A 25,023-nucleotide genomic window follows, 5' to 3' on the forward strand; every position below is an offset into this window, starting at 1 on the left:
AAAAACCTCAAAACAAACTATTTTTTTAAACAAACAATAACATTTTAAAATCTATTCCAAAAAGCAACCGGGAGTCAGTGCTAGTACTAATGGAGTTTTTTTTGTTTATGACACTTTGGATAATTAAACATGCTCCGGGTCAAATTGACCCCTGAACATTATTGCTGTTCCTAAAAAAGGAACATAACAGAAGGGTTAACCTATTATTTTTACTTATTAACATCTTTTTTATTACTTTTGCAAGGTGGATGCAACAGAATTTTATTCTACTGTCACTTGCTCTGTGAATAGAATGAATAAATGAATCTTGAAACTCTCAGCAACTCTGTTAGACTGCACAAGTCTATTTTATCGTCAAAGAAGAAACAAAATGACCAGAAAAAGACAGAATTACCAAAAAGACAAAATTATTTAAAAAAAACACAAAATTATTAAAAAAGACACATTACCAAAAAAAAGTAATTAAAGGGACCTTCCACACACAACACAGTAAAGTGCCATTTATATAAAACTTACATTAAACTTTCATATCAAGGTGGGGGCCACAAAATATCGTCACGAAGGCCGCAATTGGCCCGCAGGCCGCGAGTTTGAGACCCATGCTATGATCTTTACTGAAGGTGTTGTTTGTGTCTCTGCTGCAGGCATCCTGTACGGCATGTACGCTTCAACAGCAGCACCCTGGTAACAGCCAACATCCCCGACGACAAGTCGCCACGGGGGGCCTGCATCACAGACGATGACCTCACAGCTCACCGCAGGTCACTCCTCTCCCTCCCACACTCTTCTTCTGGTCTTTTTTTAACCTGCAACTCTTTTCAACACTCCCATTTCACACGAGTCTCTGAGTCAGAAACACTCCGTCTCTGTACGTTAGGTTTTATAGAAGCAACCTTGTAACATTATTAAAGGGACTCGTTTGTTTGTATGTTTTGGGAAATAGACAAGATTCATACCATTCTCATGTCTGTGAGGTAAATCTGAAACTATAGCCTGCAGCTATTTAGCTTAGCATAGAGAAATACAAACAGGAAACAGGGGGAAACAGCTTGCATGATAATGGTAACAATAAGAAAACTCCCTACTAGGAAGCTCCAAATTCCAAACCTTTATGTCTTGTTTGTTTCATCTGTTAACCCTCTGGGGTCTGAGCCTGTTTGCCCTTTATACACCACAATATTTACTATACTCTTTGGTATTTTGGTATTGGTATTTTGGTATTTTCTCAGCACAACTTCAACATGATCTGACTATTATTTTTTCACTTTAACCCACTTTATTAACATATTGAGCCCAAAAATACACAAAAATAATGGAATCTGAAATAAAATTTTACTATTTATGACAATAAAAACTACAAACATGCTCAATGAATTGTTTAAGACCTAACAATGTAAACAAAAAATGCAAATATGAACATATAAAGGAAAAATTAAAATATAATAAAACTATCCACAAAAAAATTACCATGAAAACAAGTTTATTTATAGGAACAGTGTTAGATGATTAGATCCCAGACGATTAAAGAAAAACATAAAGTGACTCCCTTTCACTTATAATGGAAGACAAATACACATGACCTCCTGTAAGAAACCAGTTAATCAGTGACCTTTAAAGGTGTATTTAATCCTCTTAGCTAAGGTTGGGCTGTAGCTTCAAATGTCCTACAAATCTTCCCACATTACTCAAGGTAACGAAAAAATGTGTTTCCCCATTTCCTTTAAATGGCAATATGTTGCTGCTCTTTACAAAGTAATTAGAGTACCTTGTTATTACAAATGGGACTGTTGTTGAGATGCCTGGAAGCCTCATCCTGCAGCCTCATGCTTGTCATAATTTTTACACTTTCTCAAAATTAAATTGGGACGACATCTCTCAGCCAACCTGCTGCTCCTCTCGGGTGGATTTTTATTTTATTTATGCCCACAAACTCAATGTAACCCTTAAACCCTTTACTGTAATTTCTGGTAATTATGATTTCATAATATGTATCCACAGACCATAATAGGGCCTCTAAAAAAATGTTTTAGGTATTAGGTAATAAAAACGACACTTTTTTTGATAAAAAACAACTTTTATTTCTCTCCAAATTTTGGACTTCCCATTATATGATGTTTTTCCTCTTATTTCTGCATCAACAGACTACAATTGACCAATTTTAAGTATTTTTAGTCCTCTTAAAATTTGACAATTTTTGACAAAATTTACATGCTGTAGTATGACTAGACTTTTTTTTCTTCCTCGAATTTTTTACATCTTATAATATGGTGTTTTCCTATCATTTCTGCATAAATTATGCTCCATTAGGTATCAACAAACTTTAATTGGATAATATTTTACATTTGTAGACATTTTAGAATTGGACCATTTTTGACAAAAATCAACATTTTGTATGACTTTTTTTGGAGTGGATCATTTTTGGACATCTCATAATATGGTGTGTTTCTGTCATTTCTGGACATATTATGCTCTAATATGTGTCAACAGACTATAATTGGGCCATTTAAATTATTTTTAGGCATTCTGAGATTTGACCAATTTTTACAAAAAACGACATGCTATAGTATGACTTTTTTTTTGTGGGGGTCATTTTTGGACACCTCATAATATGATGTTTTTCTGTCATTTCTGGCCATATGATGCTCTAATATGGATCAACAGGCTATAATAGGGTCATTTTTAGGATTTTTAGGCATTTTAAGATTTGACCATTTTTGACAATAATGACATGCTATAGTATTACTTTTTTGAGGGGGGCTATAATATGGTGCTTTTCTCTAATGCATTTCTCTCTGCATAAATTATATATTAACATATATTAACACTATAATAGGGTCACTTTTAGGCATTTAAAAAAATACTGAATTACTAATATACTTGTACTATGACATTTTTCGACATTTTGACGCCATACTATATTGTGACATTTTTAATGATAAAGCTGCATTTTGCTGTTCAACAGATATGTCAGTCTGTCAGTTTTATGCTCCATCTCTGCTTAAGTTCCTTAATCATATAAATGTTTTTAACTTCCAGACACAGGGGAGTGATCTGCCATTATGACTTCTCTGAGGACGCTCTGTCTCAGGACCACATCCTGCCCATCTGCAGGTCCGACTACATCGAGTCTTCCGGCTACAACTACAACATCGGGCTGGCCGTGCCGTACGACCGGCTCTCTGGCTCTCATCCGTCTCACTGACACACAGCTTTCTGAACGGACAATAGAAACTTTTACCATTTATCAGTTTGATTCTCCAAACTGTATGTTTTTATTTAATTAGTTTCCCTTTTTCATCTTTGTCAAATCATGCTTTTTTGATGTATTTTATCTGTAATTGTTGGTATTTGTACAATGTTGAAGCTGACCAGATGTTGTAAAGGATCACAAAATTGTAAACAAATACTATTTTAATTGATATTTGGCTTCCTGTGCATCATTACAGCAATAAAAAAAAAAGATATTTCTACCTCATTTACAAAATTCAATTATTTTGGTACAATTTTCATTATTTTCTTAAAAGAAAATCATACACAAGCATCTGTTTTATAATCATTTCTTAATTTATTTTGTTCATTAATACAATTCAGTACAAAGTCTTAATAATTAATCTCAGGAAAAGTGTTGGATTTACTCACTACCGGTTAAAAATAGTGCAACTTATTATTTTCTTAAAAGAAAATCATACACATGCATCTGTTTTATAATCATTTCTTAATTTATTTTGTTCATTAATAATTAATCTCAGGAAAAGTGTTGGGTTTACTCACTAGTGGTTAAAAATAGTGCAATTCATTATTTTTTTTAAAGGAAAACCATACACATGCATCTGTTTTTATAATTATTTCTTAATTTATTTTGTTCATTAATACAATTCAGTACAAAGTCTTAATAATTAATCTCAGGAAAAGAGTTGGATTTACGCACTAGCAGTTAAAAAATAGTGCAATTTATTATTTTCATAAAAGAAAATCATACACATGCATCTGTTTTATAATCATTTCTTAATTTATTTTGTTCATTAATACAATTCAGTACAAAGTCTTAATAATTCATCTCAGGAAAAGTGTCTGATTTACTCACTAGCGGTTAAAAATAGTGCATTTTCAAGGCAGAACAGCAGCAGTTAGTTACAAAGAGTCTCAGAGGAGAAGATAAATTCAACCTCCAACTATTCTGGAGCTGCAGAGGAATGGTATGTGCCTGCAGTCTCACTCTTTGGATGTTAGCAATAACAGAGAACCCTCAAAAGCCAGAGCAGCCACTGAGCACCACTGATGTCATCGAACATGTGAAATTATTTGACTAAAGTACCAAGAATCCTTCACATTACATGCTGGTTACATAAAGATTTGCAGTATAAAAAGCAGGAGAATGCAGAGAGGTAGTGTGTTAGTTTGAAACCTGATAAAATTATTAGGAATTTGGCAAAAGATGGGAAATATGTGACACTAGCTACTTGTAAGATCACAATTCTTTCAAACAACATTCTGCAACTGAAAAAGAAGTTCAAAGTGAACTATTAATAGTAATAAATGTCCTTTGACTTCCCAATACTTCCACTCTCTTGTCAGTCTTAATAATTTGTATAAAAATGTACGTTATTAGGTCTATGATTTATTTTCCCTCCATCCATCCAAAAATATTAGTGCAATAAAAAGTGTTTCGTTCCATTTAAGGACTCTGCTGAAAGTGGTTCTGCTAAAAACAGCAGCAACATAAACATTTCTTTAAAACAACAACTTCAAGAGGTTTTTTTCCCACAGCGCATTGTTGTAGTGTCTACATCCAAAAAGCGAATGTGCATCCTGGACTCCATTTCAAGCCCTTTTAAAATCTGTTGGCAGAAAAAAACAAAATGCTAATAAAGTAAGTGTTAAAAAGAGACATAAAAGCCAAAATTAAAAAAAAAAGGTGCAAACCTGTTCAAAATGCTCAAACGTAATTCCTTCATAGAAATCTTCCGGGGCCTGAAATGAAGAAATGGATGTGTTACTTTGGAGAAAATGTGACTGTGAGAATGTATGGTAACAGTTTAGTTCTGGGGAGTTCTGTTACCATGTGGGGGACGTTTGTGCTCGCCACTTCCAACATGGCAGCATCTGCTATCGCCTTGGCAGCTTCCTGTCCGATGGCGCCGCTCTTTGACAGAAGCTCCTCCACTACCTGGGGCGAGAACAATGTTGTTAAACTTTAAACCCTCATGAAGCAACTTCCATGGATTAAATTTCTCCGTCGCTCAGAGATCGCTAAGTGAACACATCCTGCAGCAGCAGCACATACACACTGTACTGCTACAGAGCTAACTGTTAGCCTGTTAGCACATACACACTGTACTGCTACAGAGCTAACTGTTAGCCTGTTAGCACATAATCACTGTACTGCTACAGAGCTAACTGTTAGTCTATTAGCACATACACACTGTACTGCTACAGAGCTAACTGTTAGCCTATTAGCACATACACACTGTACTGCTACAGAGCTAACTGTTAGTCTATTAGCACATACACACTGTACTGTTACAGAGCTAACTGTTAGCCTGTTAGCACATACACACTGTACTGTTACAGAGCTAACTGTTAGCCTGTTAGCACATACACACTGTACTGCTACAGAGCTAACTGTTAGCCTATTAGCACATACACACTGTACTGCTACAGAGCTAACTGTTAGCCTATTAGCACATACACACTGTACTGCTACAGAGCTAACTGTTAGCCTATTAGCACATACACACTGTACTGCTACAGAGCTAACTGTTAGCCTGTTAGCACATACACACTGTACTGCTACAGAGCTAACTGTTAGTCTATTAGCACATACACACTGTACTGCTACAGAGCTAACTGTTAGCCTGTTAGCACATACACACTGTACTGCTACAGAGCTAACTGTCAGCCTGTTAGCACATACACACTGTACTGCTACAGAGCTAACTGTTAGCCTATTAGCACATAATCACTGTACTGCTACAGAGCTAACTGTTAGCCTATTAGCACATACACACTGTACTGCTACAGAGCTAACTGTTAGCCTGTTAGCACATACACACTGTACTGCTACAGAGCTAACTGTTAGCCTATTAGCACATACACACTGTACTGCTACAGAGCTAACTGTTAGCCTGTTAGTATGATTTTTTTTTTGAGGGGGTCAATTTTTGACATTTTTTTCAACTTTTTTGACGCCAACTTTGCAAACACACTAGCATTATTGGCTTACTGACTGCCACAACTGATAGAGTTTGGACATTTCTACCTGTGTGTGTAATTTATAAATAAAGAAATTATGTTTTTGCTGTGATTCCATGTGTCGCCTCATGTTATTTTTCAACTTAACTTCTAGATCATAGTAATAGTATGTTTTAATATGGTGTTTTTCTATCATTTCTGAAAATAATATGCTCTAATATGTATCAACAGACTATAATTGACCCATTTTAAGCATTTTTAGCCATTTTAAAATTTCACCATTTTTGACAAAAAACAACATGCTATCGTATGACTTTTTTTGAGCGGGTCATTTTTGGACATGCCATTATATGGTGTTTTTTCATTATTTTTGGGACAAACTATACTACCACATGTATCAACAGACTATAATTGACCCATTTTAAGCATTTTTAGCCATTTTAAAATTTCACCATTTTTGACAAAAAACGACATGCTATAGTATGACTTTTCTTTGAGGGGGTCAATTTTCGACATCCCATAATATGGTGTTTTTCTGTCATTTCTGGAAATATTATGCTCTAATATGTATTAACAGACTGTAATTGACCCTTTTCAAGCATTTTTAGGCATTTTAAAATTGCACCATTTTTGACAAAAAACGACATGCTATAGTATGACTTTTTTTGAGGCTGGTCAATTTTCAACATCCTATAATATGGTGTGTTTCTGTCATTTCTGGAAATAATATGCTCTAATATGTATTAACAGACTATAATTGACCCATTTTAAGCACCTTTAGGCAAATTGGACCACTTCTGACCAAAAACAACATGATAATTTTGGACCAACTATACCACCACAAGTATCAACAGACTATAATATAAACATTTCTAGCATTTTAAAATTTCAAAAGTCATAAATAAAGTCATACTATAGCATGATGGGGGTTGTTTTTTTTCAATTTTTGGACACCCTATGATATGGTCTTTATCTGTAATTTTTGGAGAGATTGTGCTGAAATATGTATCAACAGAGTATAATAGATCAATTTTTGGCATTTTGTGGCCTTTTAAAAAAAATTACTTTTTTGACATTTTTGGACATACTTTAGCACAGATGGGCAAATTAAGGCCAATGGTCAAAGGGAAGTTTGTCCAAAAATGCAAAATAACGCTTTGGAATAGAACGTACATCACGGTAATACTATTGTATGTCTAAAAATGTAAAGAAAACACCACATTATGAAAAATAATGGAAAATAAATGCCATAGTATAGTATGTCAAAAAAAAATGGTCAAAGTGAAGTTTGTCCAAAAATACCAAGAAACGTTTTAGAATAGTCATTGATTTTGGTAATGTTACATTATTTTAAAAAATATCAAGAAAACACCATATTATAGTATGTCAAAAAAACGGGAAAAAAAACCAAAACAACCAATCAGACAAAAAAAACACCATGTTGAAAAAGTAAAAAAATGGTCAAAGTGAAGTTTGTCTAAAAATGCCAAGAAAAGCTTGAGAATAGCCTGAGATCATGGTAATCATATAGTTAGTCCAAAAATATATATTTTTTAAAAACACCATATTATAGTATGTCCAAAAATAAATTAAAAAAAACAGTTGTATAGTATGTCGAAAAAGTAAAAAAAACAGAAAAGGTGAAGTTTGTCCAATGATGCCAAAAAAGTTTTAAAATAGCACGGTGATCATGGTAATGGTCATAGCCTGTAAGCATATCATTTTGAAATTTGCTTAGTTAGTATAATTAAAACATTTAAAGGTGTGTTGACTTGTTTGGCTGATTATTACTCATCAGGCCTGCAGGGTGTGTGCTGACTGCTTGATTCACTCTGAGTGACCTAACTAACTTTGTTGCATCTGTTCGGTGAGACAACTTGAGACTCATCATTTTGGAAATACATGGAATTTTGTGACTATGTGTAATTTCCAGATTAGCTCCATTATGCTTCAACCTGAGCAATATAATCAGCCAGAAAACTGTAAATCTATGGGTGCAGAGGGCATTTAAAACATATTGCTTAAAGGGGAACTACGCCCATTTTTAAAATCCAAACATGTTATTTCTTTGGCAATCCAAAACATAAACAACTCTCTTGCAAATCCAAAAACTACAGTGCTACAACTCAAATTTGTCATGTCATCAAGCAGACATTGGACTGGAAAAGTTGTTATAAAGGACACTGAGAGCACACTGGGTGTATTTTCTGCTTAAACGCTACTAGACCATGGAAATAACATATTGAAATTCTTAATTTGGTTTATGTGGTTTGGAAAGGGATTTCTAAATTAAAAAGACAGTTTGCAGAATCAAACCGTTAAATTATAGCCATTTGGATTAAATGTTTAGGAATAATTGAGCTAAATCAAATTAATTTAACTTGACAAAAAACCTTTTAGTGAAACTGCTTTTTTTTCAGGGTTAATTGCTTTAATTTGCTTTTACTTCAAATTTATTTAGACTCTAGGTGGTGTTTTTTATGTCGTAAAAAAGATAATAATGTGGAGTCTAAATTGAAAGTATTTGATAGGACGATCTATACTATTACTATTACCAGACTGATAAATAATGCAGGTTTACATACACCTTTTACCTTGTGCATAAGGACAGATGAGGAAGTTTTCTTACCTTCCTGTACTCCACCAGAGTGATTGTGCCGTCATTGTCTGTGTCATGCATGTTGAACAGGACTGGGAAGACAGAGAGGAAGAGTTTAGGTTAGTGTGATTTCTAAGGAAATTTCTGTCATCAAAAAAAAGAAAAAAAAAGACTATTACTACTAGACCAGAGGAAGCTGTGATTAGAAGATGCAGAGACAATAACTTTTGAGGGGGTCATTTTTGGATATCCCATTATATGATGATTTTCTGTAATGCTCTAATATGTATCAACAGACTATAATTGACCCATTTTAAGAATTTTTAGTCATTTTAAGATTTGACCATTTTTGACAAAAAACGACATGCTATAGTATGACTTTTTTTTGAGGGTGTCATTTTTTGACATCTCATAATATGGTGTTTTTCTGTCATTTCTGGCCACATAATGCTCTAATATGGATCAACAGACTATAATAGGGTCATTTGGTCTGGCAACATTTTTAGGCATTTTAAAGAATTTTACTTTTTGACAAAAAACAATATTCTATGACTTTTTTTTCTCTCCAAATTTTGGACATCTTCTTATATGTTTTTTTCCCTTTCATTTCTGCATAAATAACATGATAATATGCATCAACAAACTATAATCAACCCATTTTAAGCATTTTTGGGCATTTTGAAAATTTGACCATTTTTGACAAAAAACGACATGCGAGAGGGTCATTTTTGGACATCCCATAATATGGTGTTTTTCCTGTCATTTCTGGCCACATGATGCTCTAATATAACATCCGTTTATATGTTTTTATTCTTTAATTTCTGCATAAATAACATGCATAAACAAACTATAATTGACCCATTTTAAGCATTTTTAGGCATTTCAAAATTTGACCATTTTTGACAAAAATGGATATGCTATAGTATGACTTTTTTTTTGAGGGGGTAATTTTTGACATCACATAATATGGTGTTATTTAATAATATAGTCACTATTTTTGGACGATCTATACTACCACAAGTATCAACAGACTATAATTGACCCATTTTAAGAACTTCCTGTACCCCACCAGAGTTATTGTGCCCTCATTGTCTGTGTCATGCATGTAGCGGAAGAGTTTAGGTTAGTGTGATTTCTAAGGAAATTTCTGTCATCAAAAAACTAACAATAAGACAGGCTATTATGACTAGACCAGAGGAAGCTGTGATTAGAGGAATGTTGAGATGCAGAGATAATAATTAGGCCTTCAGGCCACATCAGAACCTCCACTGCTGAATGTAAAGAATCACTCTGAGGCAACAAACAGCCTCTAAAATGTCACTTCTTTCCTTCACAGTGACATTTACCAGATTCAGCCCCGTGTCAATGCTTCATGCTAACAAGGGAAAACACCAATTTACTTCCTTCGGGAAACAACCAGTGACATTTTGACTGTTCTACTTTTAATGTCACATTTAAAAAAAGATCCTGAAGTAGACATTTATCATTGTGAGAGCAGGGAGAGAAACAAAAAGACATTCTAACACAACAGAGGAACACAACTCAGATAAATGGTTTGTGTGGAAATAAATCACTGGTCATGATCAGTCTTAATTACCAGAGAACACTACAAGCCTTGTCTGTTTCGATATCTTATCTCCCTTATCAAAACCTTTGTGCTTTGTTTTTAATCCCACCAATAAAAAATATCTCTCAAACTCGCGGCGATGTGATGGTTAGTTTTGATAATAAAGATAGAGCACAGCATGGGTCTCAAACTCGCGGCCGGCGGGCCAATTGCAGCCCTTGTGACGATATTTTGTGGCCCCCACCTTGATATGAAAGTTTAATGTGAGTGTTATATGAATGGCACTTTACTGTGTTGTGTGTGGAAGGTCCCTTTAATGACTTTTTTTGGGTAATTTTGTGTCATTTTTTGTAATTTTGTGTCTTTTTTAAAAATAATAATGTTGTGTCTTTTTTTTATAATTTTGTGAATTTTTTGGAAATTCTGTGTCTTCTTTTGGTCATTTTGTTTCTTTTTTTTTTAGTAATTTTGTGTCTTTTTAAAATAATTTTGTGTCTTTTTTCGAAATTCTGTGTCTTTTTTGGGTCATTTTGTTTCTTTTTTAAATTAATTTAGTTTTTTTCCGTCATTTTGTGTCTTTTTTTTAAATTTTGTGCCTTTTTTTGGTCACTTTGTGTCTTTTTTAAGTAATTTAGTTTTTTTCTGTCATTTTGTGTCTTTTTTTAGTCATTTTGTGTCTTTTTTTGGTCATTTTGATACTGCCTCCAGCGGCCCCTAGGTAATTTGAGTTTGAGACCCCTGGTCTAAACTTTTAGTAATGTTCTTTAAAAAATCACCTAATTAAAAAAAAATGAAAAAAGCAGCTTATCTTCTGGAGAGCACATTGCCTTTGTGTTCTTTTTTATAAATCTTAAATCATAACTCCACTTTTTCTAAGAGGTTTTGAGAATTAATCTAAAATTAATCTACCTTCTCTTTTCCCCTGACATTTCCTTTAGCAGCGTTAAACAACAGAGTAGAGAATAAGCAAATACTACAGTAAACACATTTTTGGCAGAGGAAGTGGAAGTAGTATTCATATCCTGTACTGGAAATTAAGTGCTGACTATTCACAGATGATACTTCTTTTTTTTTCTCCTCTTTTTTTAATAACAGGTCACAAGTCCAAAAGGTCAGAAACGGCTGGTTTAATCTTTAACAATGCATTGTATTTTTTTTATCATAAGTTGTGTAAGCTTTTAATAAAAGCAACCATAGCTGAGAAATAACTGTTTGCAGTAAAAGAACAGTATTTACTTTGAATTGTAGTAGCAAAGAAGTAAAGAACAAGTTCCTCAAAAAGTACAGTACTAGATGAACTTATTCACTGCTGACATCAGCGGTTTTTATACACTTGTTTACGTCTGCAAAACAAATCCCTCTTTAATCAAATAGAAACCAAATTTAGTAAAAGATTTGAGTTTCTTGGTCTGTATTTCTTGTGAATAACTGGTGAAACCGTTTCAGTGATCTAAAACATGAAATGGCAGGTTTGTTGACATTCCAGTAGAGACAGTAAAGGCTTTTTTCAGGTTCACGGTTGTTTTTGATTTTACACAGAACTGCACAACACGCTGCACACACAACTAAAAATAAAAACATGCAAATCAAAAGAGGAAAAGAGCAAGAAACAATCCCTCAGTCACTCTTTTTACAATCCAAAAGGTAAAAGTTATGTAATATGTACCATATTATGCTCTAATATGTATCAACAGACTATAATTGACCCATTTCAAGCATTTTAAGGCATTTTTAAAATTGACCATTTTTGACAAAAAAAAAAAGACATGCTATGGTATGACTTTTTTTTGAGGGGGTAATTTTTGGACATCCCATAATATGGTGTTTTTCTATCATTTCTCACTATATTATGCTCTAATATGTATCAACAGACTATAATTGACCCATTTTAAGAATTTTTAGTAATTTTAAGATTTGACCATTTTTGACAAAAAACGACATGCCATAGTATGACTTTTTTTTTTGAGGGGGTCATTTTTCGACATCTCATAATACGGTGTTTTTCTGTCATTTCTGGCCATATGATGCTCTAATATAGATACATTTTTATAGATATAGATCAAGATTTTTTTTTACATTTTTAGGCATTTTAAAGAATTTTACTTTTTGATACCAGCACTAGATGAACTTATTCACTACTGACAGCAGACTTTTTTTTACATCGTTTACGTTTACGTCTGCAAAACAAATCCCCCTTTAATCAAATAGAAATCAAATTTTTCTTGGTCTTGTGAATAACTGTCACAACAACAACAGTTTCAGTGATCTAAAACATGAAATGGCAGGTTTGTTGACATTCCAGTAGACAGTAAAGGCTTTTTTCAGGTTCACAGTTGTTATTTTACACAGAACTGCACAACACGCTGCACACACAACTAAAAATAAAATCATGCAAATCAAAAGAGGAAAAGAGCAAGAAAGAATCCCTCAGTCACTCTCTACAATCCAAAAGGTAAAAACATTTTTTTGCACTGTCAGAAAGGGCCGTGGCTACAATTAGAGACACACCTCACCTTCAACAAATAAGTTGACTAACTAGTGATTATGCATGGCCAGATTTACCTGCTTGGACGCCCTTAGGTAAAAAATTAGCACTCCTCGCACCTGCACTTAACACTGCAAATCTTGTTTTTATCTTGTTTCCTCTGTGTACGTGCAGCTAAGCACTCTGTCATAAGCTTTGGGTGAGGTAATCTCAAGTGTATAAACAAGTAAAAGCTTTAAACTAAGTGATTTGAATGTGTTTGAATGGGATCTATTATTAAGCCAATCAAAGGGCAACAGAGGACATACCCAAATTATATTTTACAGCGACAGAGACGATGGCTTCTGACCACTTTATTTGCTTTAATTTGAGTAAACAAATGTGTTCAGGAATGTGTACGACATCAGTTCAGCATTTACTGATCTGAGCATTTTCTTAGGGTCCCTATCTTCTTAATTACTTATCTATCTACTTATCTATCTAGCTCAGAAATATGCCTTATGCCTAGGCGGCAACCTCCTGTTCTGAGCAGGGAGGCAAACCAGGAAGTGCCTTAAGCTGCATTCTACCGAAAAAGTGTGGCTGCAAAAACATTTCTGTCCATCCATTTCAGTGCAAATTGAGAAAACTTCTCACTTGATTTATTACCTCAGAATTTTTTTTAGGACAACAATATGGTTTTAATTGCTATTAAAAAATCTTCTTCAAGATAATTTGATGTAAATAGTTCTAATAATGGCCCCATTTAGAAGAAAATAGATTATAAAGATTTGTATGATTTGGGGCGTGGCTACCTTTGATTGACAGGTCACTGACAAGGCGAGCCGTTATGAGGAGAGAAGCAGAACAATGCGTATCCACGGCAACATGTCAGTAAAGTTATATATAATGTTATATAGATGTAAAAAAGGACATTTAGCAGTTTGCTCTCATAACTTTGACCCTTTCACTGTATTTTCAGTTAAATATTTTAAGTATTTTCAGTTTTGTTCACTAAAAATGTCTTGTTCAGCGTTTGGTTGGACTAACAGACACTCCAAGGAGTCGCTGTTCAGTTTTCTGAGGTAAGTAACGTACATTTTGTTTTTTGTATTTTGCTAGCCAAAACTAATATCCAGTTAATGCTCCAGCTAATGCTAACATGAATTAGCAGTGACTTCTCTCAGTCAGGTTGAGGTGTAGAGAGGCTGTAGTCAGTGATCAGATCCCTCTCCTCCTCCACAGTCCAAATATGGTCTGCTCCCCGTATCGGAAACAAGATGGCGACGAGTGTAACGCTGAACTCAACTCATATATATGTCTATGCTTCCAACGGACAGTCCACAAACCAACGGGTGACCTCACGGTGACTACATCCATTATTTATACAGTCTATGCTTGTGCCTGTGCAGGGAACCAGGCCTTGGTTGGTTGCTAATTTGGCCAGTTGTTAATCCCGCCTTGTTAACAGGCGACTTTCATCTGCACATGTGTGACACTCCTTCCCTAACGTAATGTAAAATGTGCATTACTTAATCCAGAAATACTTCCTGGAAACTGGTTATAATCTAATGATATAATAATATCCGTGGTTGAATTTGGGTCACGACTCTGTGGCGACAAATGATCCCATTCCACTTGTGGCAGTCTGGGTTGTGAAGCTGCTGCTCCGTTTCTGCTCCCAGCCAAACCGTCAATACCTCCAAGCCTCTCAGTGTGACGGTTTTACATGGAGGGAGGGGTCCGGTGGCACCATGCAGCTATAAATCATCACACTCTTCATGGACTGTCAGCGCTGATTGAAATAAGAAACCCACAACACTGATTTGTTATCTCCACTGAGTGTTGCACCATTTTTACTGGTATTTTGTCCTTGTGGCACACGTAAATAAAACACGGAAGACTTAAGGCCAAACTCGCGGCCCTCGTGACGATATTTTGTGGCCCTCACCTTGATATGAAAGTTTAATGTGAGTTTTATATGAATGGCACTTTCAGTGTTGTGTGTGTAAGGTTCCTTTAATTTTGTGTCTTTTTTTTAAATAATTTTGTGTCTTTTCTTAATAATTTTGTGTCTTTTTTGGTCATTTTGTGTCTTTTGTAAGTATTTTTTCTGTCATTTTGTGTCTTATTTTAGTAATTTTGTGTCTTTTTTGGTCATTTTGTGTCTTTTTGGGGTCACATCTCTTTGGTAATTCTTTGTCTTTTTTGGGGTAATTTTGTGTCTTTTTTAATAATTTTGTGTCTTTTTTGGTAGTTCTGTGTCTTTTTGTTATTTTGTGTCTTTTTTTTAAGTAATTTAGTGTTTTTTCAGGATTTTTGTGTCTTTTTTTTTAGTAATTTTGTGTCTTTTTTTGGTAATTTTGTGTCTTTTGTAAGTATTTTTTTTCCTGTCATTTTGTGTCTTATTTTAGTAATTTTGTGTCTTATTTGGTCATTTTGATACTGCCCCCAGCGGCCCCCAGGTAATTTGAGTTTGAGACCCCTGCTTAAGGCTAAAGGATAATACATAGTTCTGTTTCTTGAGTTGGCAAGAACAAGAAAAAAGTTAGTTTTGGCCAGGACAATGAATACTTCACGAGACACTCAAGTGCAGAACTCCTGGGAAGTCGTCATTGGCCCCTCCCATATATGGAGTTAGATTTGTGCCAAAGAGTTCAAACAACACTTTTTCAAATTCAAACAAAAAAATATTAATCAAAAAATCCAAAAGCAAAATTCAAACTAAAAATCAAAACTTGCAATCAAATTATTTGTGTAATTGCAAAAGAAGCCTTTGAATAACTGTTTTTTTGCTTGTTTGCTACTGGTTTTGCATTTGTGATTCTTTTTCATTCATTTTGTGTTTGCTTGTTTTTGTTTAAATTTTGTGTTTGTTTGTTTGTTTTTGTTTAAATTTTGTATTTGATATTTTGATTAATATTTCTTTTGCTTGTTTTTGTTTAAATGTTGTGTTTGTTTTGTTTTTGTTTAAATTTTGTATTTTATATTTTGATTAATATTTTTTTTGGCTTGTTTTTGTTTAAATTTTGTGTTTGTTTGTTTTTGTTTAAATTTTGTATTTGATATTTTGATTAATATTTTTTTTGTTTGAATTTGAAAAAGTGTTGTTTGAACATTTTGGCACAAATCTAACTCCATACTCCCACTGCAGCACACGTCAAATTAAAATTTCTGACCAATCACACAATAGTTCTCGGACACAACACAAGAAAAAAGTTCCGCCCAGATGATTCGCAAGAACAGAGAAACTTGTTCTTGTCAAGAACAAATGTCTCAGTTCTTGCAGCGTAGCCTTTAACCTTTAGTCCTAGACTGCTCCTACGGCTGAGAATCTAAACCAACAGGTAAATCTGGTTCTGTCTACCTAACCGTTATTAAAATGAAGTGCAGTGTCTTACAGCGAAGCTTCTCTTTTCTCATAGCTTCCCTCTCCTCATCCGTCGTCTTCAAGGTTGGAGGCCGGAAATGGGACATGACCATGAGGAACTGCTCGAAGCAAATCTCCTGAGAGGAGCCCACCTCATCCTGATGCTGGTTCCTGGGTCAGAGAGAGAGGAAATATACATTTAGACATCAGAATTTAAAATTCACCCAACGTGGCTTTTTGAAAGAAGACACCAACATCACTATTTTCTAAAGTTTCCAAGTTCTAAATCGATCAATTCAAGTCTTGATATTTGCTTTAAAAGTATGATTTTTGGATCTTCAGCTCATGACAACCTTTTTTATTTTATTTTCTAAAGTCCTGATATATTTTTGCACTTGGTCCCTTTATTTTCTCACTTTGCACATGACTTGTTTGCTTGTGAAGACAAGTCACATGGACTCACAAACAGCTTGTTTATTGGGCAGTCAGTTTTGTGGTTAGCCCTGTTGGCTTCCCAAAGCCAGTTTTAAATGTCAACTGTCTCTTTACATCCATAAAACACTCTGTTAGATGTTGTTTCCTTTTGGTAATGGACAGATTAGGGTACATATTTTGTTTTCCACAAACCGCACCGCATTTAATTTGGATGAAGAATAAAAATCCACATTATCAGCCATCTAAATGCAATAAAGGTACTTTCTTCTGCTCATGTTTGAATGGAATTGTTTTCATTTAGCTAAACAAATAGAGGCAAAGCACTAAACACTCATGAGTTTAATTAAACCTGGCTAAACATTCCTGGGGTTAATGCAACATAAAACTATAAATTTACAACTATCCATCCATCAATTAGCTCATCAATTAGCCCGCCTCGTCCCATACTTTAAACAAATGCTAATAGAAATACTTTTATAGTAAGGATTGCTCACTACACTTATTCAATGGCAGGAGACACAGATAAATTAGCCCTTTAAAGGAATAGAACCACTCTTGTGTCTGTAAGCTAAATATGAAGCTAACATGCTGCTAGCAGATAGTTAGCTTAATTCAGCATTAGACTGGAAGCACAAATTCCTATTTACAGCACTACTTAACTTCACAAGTGAACATGTTACATCTTGTTTGTTTAATTTTTACAAAAACAAAAGTGCAAAAAACAAGTTGTGGTTAGCTAGCCCTCTGTTTTCTTTCTTAGTCTTTATGCAAAGCTACGCTAACTTGCTGTTGGCAATAGCTCCCCATTTACTACTTAAGATCACTACTGAACATGTAACATCTTGTTTGTTTAATTTTAACAAAAACAAAATTGTAAAAAAACAACAAGTTGTGGTCAGCTAGCTCTCTGTTTCCTGTTTTCAGTCTTTATGCTAAGCTATGCTAATTTCCTGCTGACAATATGTCCCCATTTACAGCCCTATTTAAGATCACTAGTGAACATGTTACATCTTGTTGTTTAATGTTACATCTAGTTTGTTTCATTTTTACAAAAATAAAAGTGTTAAAACAAGTTGTGGTGAGCTTGCTAGCTGTTTCCTCTCATTTTCAGTATTTATGCTAAGCTAAGCTAATTTGTTGCTGGCAGAAGTTAACCATTTAGGCTAATGTAGAGAAAGGAGCTAACTCTCAGCAAGGAAGGAAATAAGCATATTTTCCATAATGTGAAACCATTCCCTTAAATAAAGATTTAATTTATAGTATGAGACTCATAATAAAAAGTACATAGAGAATTTCATTTCTGCTTGTGGAGGAAACAGGAGGAAACTGCTATCATAGTGACAGCAGATATAGGCTGATATCTTATATTTAATATTAAGTGTAAAAGTAGGATGGGACGTGGCAGGCGTGGTATTTTCTCAAAATTGAAAAAAAAAGGGGTCTAATCATCTAACACTGTTCCTATAAATAAACTTGTTTTTATGGTAATTTTCGTGTGGATAGTTTTATTATATTTGAATTTTACCTTTATATGTTCATATTTGCAACCTATGTTTACATTTTCAGGTACGAAACAGTTAATTGAGCATGTTTGTAGTTTTTATTGTCATAAATAGTATAATTTTATTTCAGATTTCATGATTTTTGTGTATTTTTGGGCTCAATATGTTAATAAAGTGGGTAAAAGTGAAAAAAATAATTGTCAGATCATGTTGAAGTTGTGCTGAGAAAATACCAAATACCAAACATGTGTCTAGTAGATGTTTTACTTTTCACAGATTATATAGAAGGGGTTTGGTTATGAAAGTGTTTTGAATATATGCAAAACTATATCATTAAAGTGCTAATGCAATCTGATAAAATGGCCATAAGCCTCAGGATGGACAGACAGAGTGGTGTGATGTGACTCCACTCACCTTTTATCAAAGAACGCTTCAATAATCTGCTTTCTGATTGGGTTGTTGGCGAGCGCCGGTATGCTGTCCAAGTTTTCTCTACTGCAGTGCGACAAGAGAAAGTCCATTATTTATGGGAAGTAATGCACAGTAACTCTGTCTGGAGGTAATGTGTAAATAAACACCTGCTAGGTTCAACATTTGTTCCCTGTTTCTTTTTAAAGGGAAGGAACTTGTGCTCTATCACTACCAGCATGCCACTCTGACAGTTTTATGTGTGTTTACACATGAATGAGTGTGTGTGTGCAGTACGTCAGCTCTGTGTGCCTGACATGTGTGCCTGACACAACATATTGGATTTGCGTAATGTGTTTGTGTGTGTGTTAGTTAACTCTCAAACTAAGTCTTGGACTATTTTGTCCATTTTTTAATCCTTTTCATGTCTTTTCGTGTCTTTTTTTGGTCGTTTTGTGTCTTTTTTTTTATATTTTGTGTCTTTTTTGTCATTTTGTGTCTTTAGTTGTGTCTTTTTTCATTTTTTGTGTCTTTTTTGGTCATTTTGTGTCTTTTGTTGTGTCTTTTTTTAGTTATTTTGTGTCTTTCTTTGTCATTTTGTGTCTTTTTTGGTCATTTTGTGTCATTTTGTGTCTTTTTTTTGTCATTTTATGTCTTTAGTTGTGTCTTTTTTCATTTTTTTTGTCTTTTTTGTCATTTTGTGTCTTTTTTGGTCATTTTGTGTCTGTTGTTGTGTCTTTTTTGGTAATTTTATTTCTTTAGTTGTGTCTTTTTTCAGTTTTTTTATGTCTTTTTTTTGTCATTTTGTGTCTGTTGTGTCTTTTTTTGGTCATTTTGTGTCTTTTGTTGTGTCTTTTTAGGTCATTTTGTGTCTGTTGTGTCTTTTTTTTTTGGCAATTTTGTCTCTTTTTTGTCATTTTGTGTCTTCTGTGTCTTTTATGGTCATTTTGTGTCTTTTTTTCTAGTCATTTTGTGTATTTTTTGGTCATTGGTCTTTTTTTCTAGTCATGAAGAAGTCGTGGACTCCAGAGGGTTAAACCCGTGTGTGTCACCACCATATGTTGCTCATTTGCGTTTGTGCTGAAGATGCCAGAAATTCCCACAATTTATCTCTCCAACCACCACGCAGGTGGCATTTCATCTTTAATGGTGAAAGCAAAAGCCGAATGGTTTCCATTAAAAACCATATGCAGCTGGCGAGCAGAGCTTTGCCACATGTTCAGATTTGCTTTTAAACATTTTACCTTATTGTCTCTTCATTCCCACTCAGCTGCTGGAATCGTTTGTGAAGGTTTTTAATCTGCTCCAGTGAAACTGAAAAGAAGAAAACAACAGGGAAGTATGTCAATGATTCACCACAATTATTACACATCTTGCACTCCTTAAATAGTTTTTTAGGGACGTCAAACATGAAAATAAACACAAGATTCTTCTTCTTAAATAAGATACAATCACTCATTTCTTGATTTTCTTTTAGCAGCACACTGGGTTGTAATTAAACAGACTTATTTTTATTAAAACTCTGAAGTCCAGCAGATTTTGGTTCAAATGTATCAACTTCCTATGCATTTATTTCTGTCTCTCTTTAGCATCTTTCAGTCTGTCCTTACATCACATGCATGGCTCCTTTTTCTCTACACAAACTTGGCTATCAGTCAGATTTTTCATTTTATTTTAATTAAAGTATAAAGCTGCCGAAAATACAAACAAAAGACACAGGTGTCTATAGAAATGTACCTTTTTTTAACCATTTATACACACAAAAGCAGCAGAACAAGTAATAAATAATAAAACTAAAAAACAGTCTATTTGCATGTAAATGAAAAATAATAGTAGTTTTCATTGTAGGAAGAAAATCATATTTTAACCTATGGGGGATATACAACAGACCAAGTGAACAACATAGAACACATTTATGATATTTACATTGGGCGTTTATGGTATTTATGTCTATGATATTTCTCATTTTTGAATGATAAACTAACATTTTTGAATGATAAACTAGACACATTTTCTGCTAACAAAAACACAAATTTGCCTTTTTCTTTGCATCTCCACAACATATATTAAAATTGTGACATCAATAGTGCTGTTAGACAACAAATTCCATTTCAGATTTGTTTTAAGTAACAAAATAATAATAAATAAATAATAAATAAATATAAATAACACTGCCTCATTTGAGGGCATCTCAACAAGCTCCTGTAGCTGTAGAACACTGAAAAACACACTTATGTACTTGAGAAAACATACATGAACATTCTTATGGGTTAAAAATGGTCTAGAAACATAAATGGCACACTGTGAAAGCTCCTATGATTGAACTTTCAACTGGCTTTCTCAGCTTGTCTACATATCACATATAAATAAAGTTATTACTGTAAATAAAACGTGTGTATTTTCAATAAATAGATGGACTCCTGAGGGTTAAACTGATCAGGTGCAGCCTTACTATCAGTTTAATGGCACAGCAATCACCCAGTGTTCTACTGGGATTGTCTTTTTATGCCTTTTTAAAGGATTCTCTGAATCATTAACTCACTGTGTGGACTAGTGACCACACACTGAAAGGAGTACACAACTTAATCTGGCTCCACCTGTTCCCATATCAAGGCGGGTTTGGCATTTTCAATTGTTTCGGCAAACACTTGTGTTTATTTTGACCTTTTTTTTTCCCTTTACCGGAGGCTGCAGAGTGGATGTTTGCAGTAGCTACTGTAGCTTCTGAGTGGAGCGTGTATGTGCAGAGACTGTCTTGACAGACAACAACAAACTTGTTTCTGCATGAGGCTAAGAGTGGGTGGTGACTCTATTACATGTGCAGACAACAGATGCAGATGCTACACAAGATTAAACCTCTGAAGTCCAGGAGATATTGGTTCAAATTTGTCAACTTCCTATGCAATTTCTGTCTCTGTTCAGCATCTTTCAGTCTGTCCTTACATCACATGCATGGCTCCTTTTTCTCCACACAAACTTGGCTATCAGTCAGTTTTTTCTTCTTTTTAAAAAAAATTAAAAGTGTAAAGCTGCCAGGAACCCAAAATATGCACAAAAGACACAGGTTTCTATGGAAATGTACCATTTCTTTTCTTTTTATACACATAAAAACAGCATAAAAATAACAAATAATAAAACTATAAAACATTCTTTTTAGTTATTAAAATGTAATTGAGGGACATCAGTGAATCTGCAATTTACTTGTATTTTCATAAAAAATAAATAAGTGGTAACACTTTCCTAGCTTTCCTAACAAAAACTTGCCTAGCTTTTTTTTTAAGTAAATGTCACTCCAATTTTTTTCAATGTATTTCTCCATTAATTTTAACTGAAAACTCAAAAGTTTTGTACTATTCCTTGTTTTACGGTTATTAAAAGTGTCTACTACGGTGATATGCAATTTTTAATTTTACACCCAATTTCTCATGCAATTTGACAGTGTTTTACTGTAATTTCTACAAACATTTTTTACAGTGCAATCCATTGTTTTCTTCAGTTTCTTGTTCATTTTAATGCCTGTTACAACTAAAGTATAAAGCTTGCAGGAACCCAAAATATGCATAAAAGACACAGGTTTCTATGGAAATGCACCATCATTTTAAAAAAAAAAAAAGTAATAGTTTTCATTGTAGAAAGGAAGATTCAAATTTTAAAAATGGTCTAGAAACATAAATGTCACACTGTGTGAAAGCTCCTATGGTTGAACTTTTAACTAGCTTTCTCAGCTTGTCAACATATGATATATAAATAAAGTTATTACTGTAAATAAAACATGCTCAGTGTATTTCCAATGAATAGATAGACTCCAGAGGGATAACCCTTAATAGGGCACTCACTGAAATACTTGCAAATTCCAAATTTCAACCCTAGAGAATATTGGAGGATATTACATACTGCCAGAATGTGTAAAAAAAACCTACGAAAATAATATTTTGAGAAAAAACTTTATGAGTTTAAAGTGGCAAATCTACGAGAAAAAAATGTGCAGATTTACGAGATTTAAAGTGGTGAATCTGGGAGAAAAAAGTTGCTTTTTTTCCCCACTTTTTTCTCATAAATCTGCAACTTTTTTTCTTGTAGATTTGCCACTTTAATCTAGTAAATTTGCAACTTTTTTCTCGAAATATTAACTGAAGTTACCAAATATAGTTATTTGCCTGATAAAGGGTTAACTACAATTACATGGACCGCTTAGCCAAATATGACAGAAAACAAACAACAACAGAATGTGGTTTGAGCTGTAACAAGTATCAGCTTGTGAGTGCAATGAAATATTTCATCAGAGTCTGAAGAACAATCCCTCCCTGAGCTCAGAGAGGTAAAGGGGTCAATGCCCCACCTTGAGGAAATGAAGCCAATAAAATAGTTCAAAGTCTCTCTCATACAGAATCAATAACGTTGGGCTCAGTGTGGGGTGCAGAACTGATCCTCGCTACTCAAACTCTGCATGCCACTGCATGCAAACATTTCATGTTCCTGCCGATTCTAAAAATAGATCTACACACTTCTGCTGTTTCTGTCTGCTTTTTGTTTCATTTCTTTATCTAACTTGTACACACACATACAGGAGGGAAGAGGTACAGGACGACAAATAAGGTGTGTTAGAATTATTGGTGCAATACTAGAAACATAACTTTTTTTTTTTTTTTTACATGCAAAGTATCCACAAGTCAATGTTTGTGTCATTTATTATAATAGCAGTCATTTATGGTTCTCTGTGTGGCGTTTCCGATTTGAATTGACCTCGTTTATTTATCTACGCGGGATTTCACTTTCTAAAAATGTATTAATAGTCGTAAAAAACGTCCTGTCACACGCTGGTACAGTAATCAGGTTTTTATTTGTCCTGTCATCTGTATCACCTTTCATTTCCTTGCCAAATGTGTCACCGCCGCCGGATTTACACACCTTTTCAACTAAACAAAGCTTTGCACTGAATGCGCAGTTATAATGTTTCGAGTATAAAAGTAACTTGAGAGGTTTTTGCCTACTTACATCCAGTTTTAGTCATCAGGTCCTGGTACTTGTTGTGGCTCTCGGAGCGCGTCTGCGAAGCTCCCATCGCTGCTGTTCCACCGGTGCGTCAGGGCGCATAATCTGGTCCGACTGGCTCAACTTTCCTGCGCCGCCGCTGCTTTATTGCGCTGCTGTCGGCGGGTCAATGCAACTGTAGGTTGCTGCTGCTGCTGCTGCTGCTGCTGCAGGCGTCCTGCAAACATCTGGCGTCCTCAAGGTCCTAAATCCAGCAGCCTGGGAATAAATGATCCGCTGCCTTCCACTTTCTCAGTTTTTTACTGCAGTAAACAGTGATTTTGCATTACATTAGTAAATATACAGTCATGGAAAAAAAGTATGAGACCATGGGTCTCAAACTCGAGACGATATTTTGTAGCCCTCACCTTGATATGAAAGTTTAATGTGAGTTTTATATGAATGGCCGTGTTGTGTGTGGAAGGTCCCTTTAATTACTTTTTTTGTAATTTTGTGTCCTTTTTAAATAATTTTGTGTCTTTTTTTAATAATTGTGTGTCTTTTTTGGTCATTTTGTGTCTTTTTTTAATAATTGTGTGTATTTTCTTTTATAATTTTGTGTCTTTTTTGGACATTTTGTGTCTTTTTTAATAATTGTGTGTCTTTTTTAATCATTTTGTGTCTTTTTTTGGTCATTTTGTGTCTTTTTGGGGTCATTTTGATACTGCCTCCAGTGGCAGTATCAAGACTGTTAAAAATCGGTTTAATTTACAGTAAAATACCGGCAGCTGTGGTTGCCAGAACTTCACCCTGAAAATGACAGTGAGTGGGTTTTCTACTGTAAATTGAAATGTAAATATCAGCAAAAACTATTAAAAAAAAACTGTTTTCTACAGTTTTTCAAAAGTTTTGTACTATTCCTTGTTCTACGGTAATTAAAAGTGTCTACTACTTTACACCCAATTTGTCATGCAATTTGACAGTGTTTTACTGTAATTTCTACAAACATTTTTACAGTGTTTGTTTTCTTCAATTTCTAGACATTTCCATGGTTTTCTTGATCATAACCAAAATCTTTATCAAGAAAACCATGGAAAAAGGCTAGATATCAGCTCTTAAATAAAACTTTTAACTTAAATTAAAATTAAAATGATTATTATTATGATTTTTGTTGTTATCATTAATCATCATCCAAACAAATGTACCTTTAGTTGTACCAGGCATTAATATGAACAAAAAATTTGAAAATAAAAGGGTGGTCTAATATTTTTTTCCATGATTGTATGCTCATTTAAATAAATCAGAGAAAGGCTAGAAAAAAAACTTGAAAGGCTTTATTTTTTTTTTGTAGTGTGTAATTTCCTTCAGAAGCTCAGAATATTTGCTGTTTCAGTTGTGTACTTATTGGTTCTTTTTGTTGTTCCATTTACAGCTCAATGACACTGATGAGCCATGACATCCTACATGTTTCACTTGTAAATATACAGGAAAATAACAAACAAACAAGATAATCTA

The 25,023-nt window shown here is 34.1% G+C and overlaps 2 protein-coding genes across 3 annotated transcripts in view; one reads left to right on the forward strand and one right to left on the reverse strand.

Moving 5' to 3' along the window:
• fbxw8 (F-box and WD repeat domain containing 8) overlaps nucleotides 1-3,450 on the forward strand; it is a 40,813-nt gene extending 37,363 nt beyond the window's left edge. Inside the window, exons 10-11 of the mRNA XM_059336298.1 lie at nucleotides 645-761; nucleotides 3,037-3,450. Coding sequence (XP_059192281.1) covers nucleotides 645-761; nucleotides 3,037-3,202 — 283 coding nt within the window. The 3' untranslated portion in view covers nucleotides 3,203-3,450. The remainder of the gene's footprint in view (nucleotides 1-644; nucleotides 762-3,036) is intronic.
• A 95-nt stretch (nucleotides 3,451-3,545) lies between these two features.
• On the reverse strand, nucleotides 3,546-23,668 carry tesca (tescalcin a). 2 transcript variants are annotated; one of them, XM_059336306.1, is made up of 8 exons: nucleotides 23,533-23,668; nucleotides 19,782-19,851; nucleotides 18,544-18,624; nucleotides 16,224-16,363; nucleotides 8,822-8,883; nucleotides 5,060-5,167; nucleotides 4,924-4,971; nucleotides 3,546-4,838 (listed from the first exon to the last, which is right to left on the reverse strand). In XM_059336306.1, the coding sequence occupies exons 1-8, from the start codon at nucleotides 23,597-23,599 to the stop codon at nucleotides 4,746-4,748; spliced, it is 669 nt and encodes a 222-aa protein (XP_059192289.1). In that variant the 5' UTR covers nucleotides 23,600-23,668; the 3' UTR covers nucleotides 3,546-4,745. The 2 variants fall into 2 exon arrangements, with proteins under 2 accessions (XP_059192289.1, XP_059192286.1); XM_059336303.1 differs by lacking the exon at nucleotides 23,533-23,668 and having other exon boundaries at nucleotides 19,782-20,325.
• Nucleotides 23,669-25,023: the final 1,355 nt, after the last annotated feature.

The sequence above is a fragment of the Centropristis striata genome, chromosome 7, assembly GCF_030273125.1.
Source record: "Centropristis striata isolate RG_2023a ecotype Rhode Island chromosome 7, C.striata_1.0, whole genome shotgun sequence".
NCBI classification, from domain to species: domain Eukaryota; kingdom Metazoa; phylum Chordata; class Actinopteri; order Perciformes; family Serranidae; genus Centropristis; species Centropristis striata.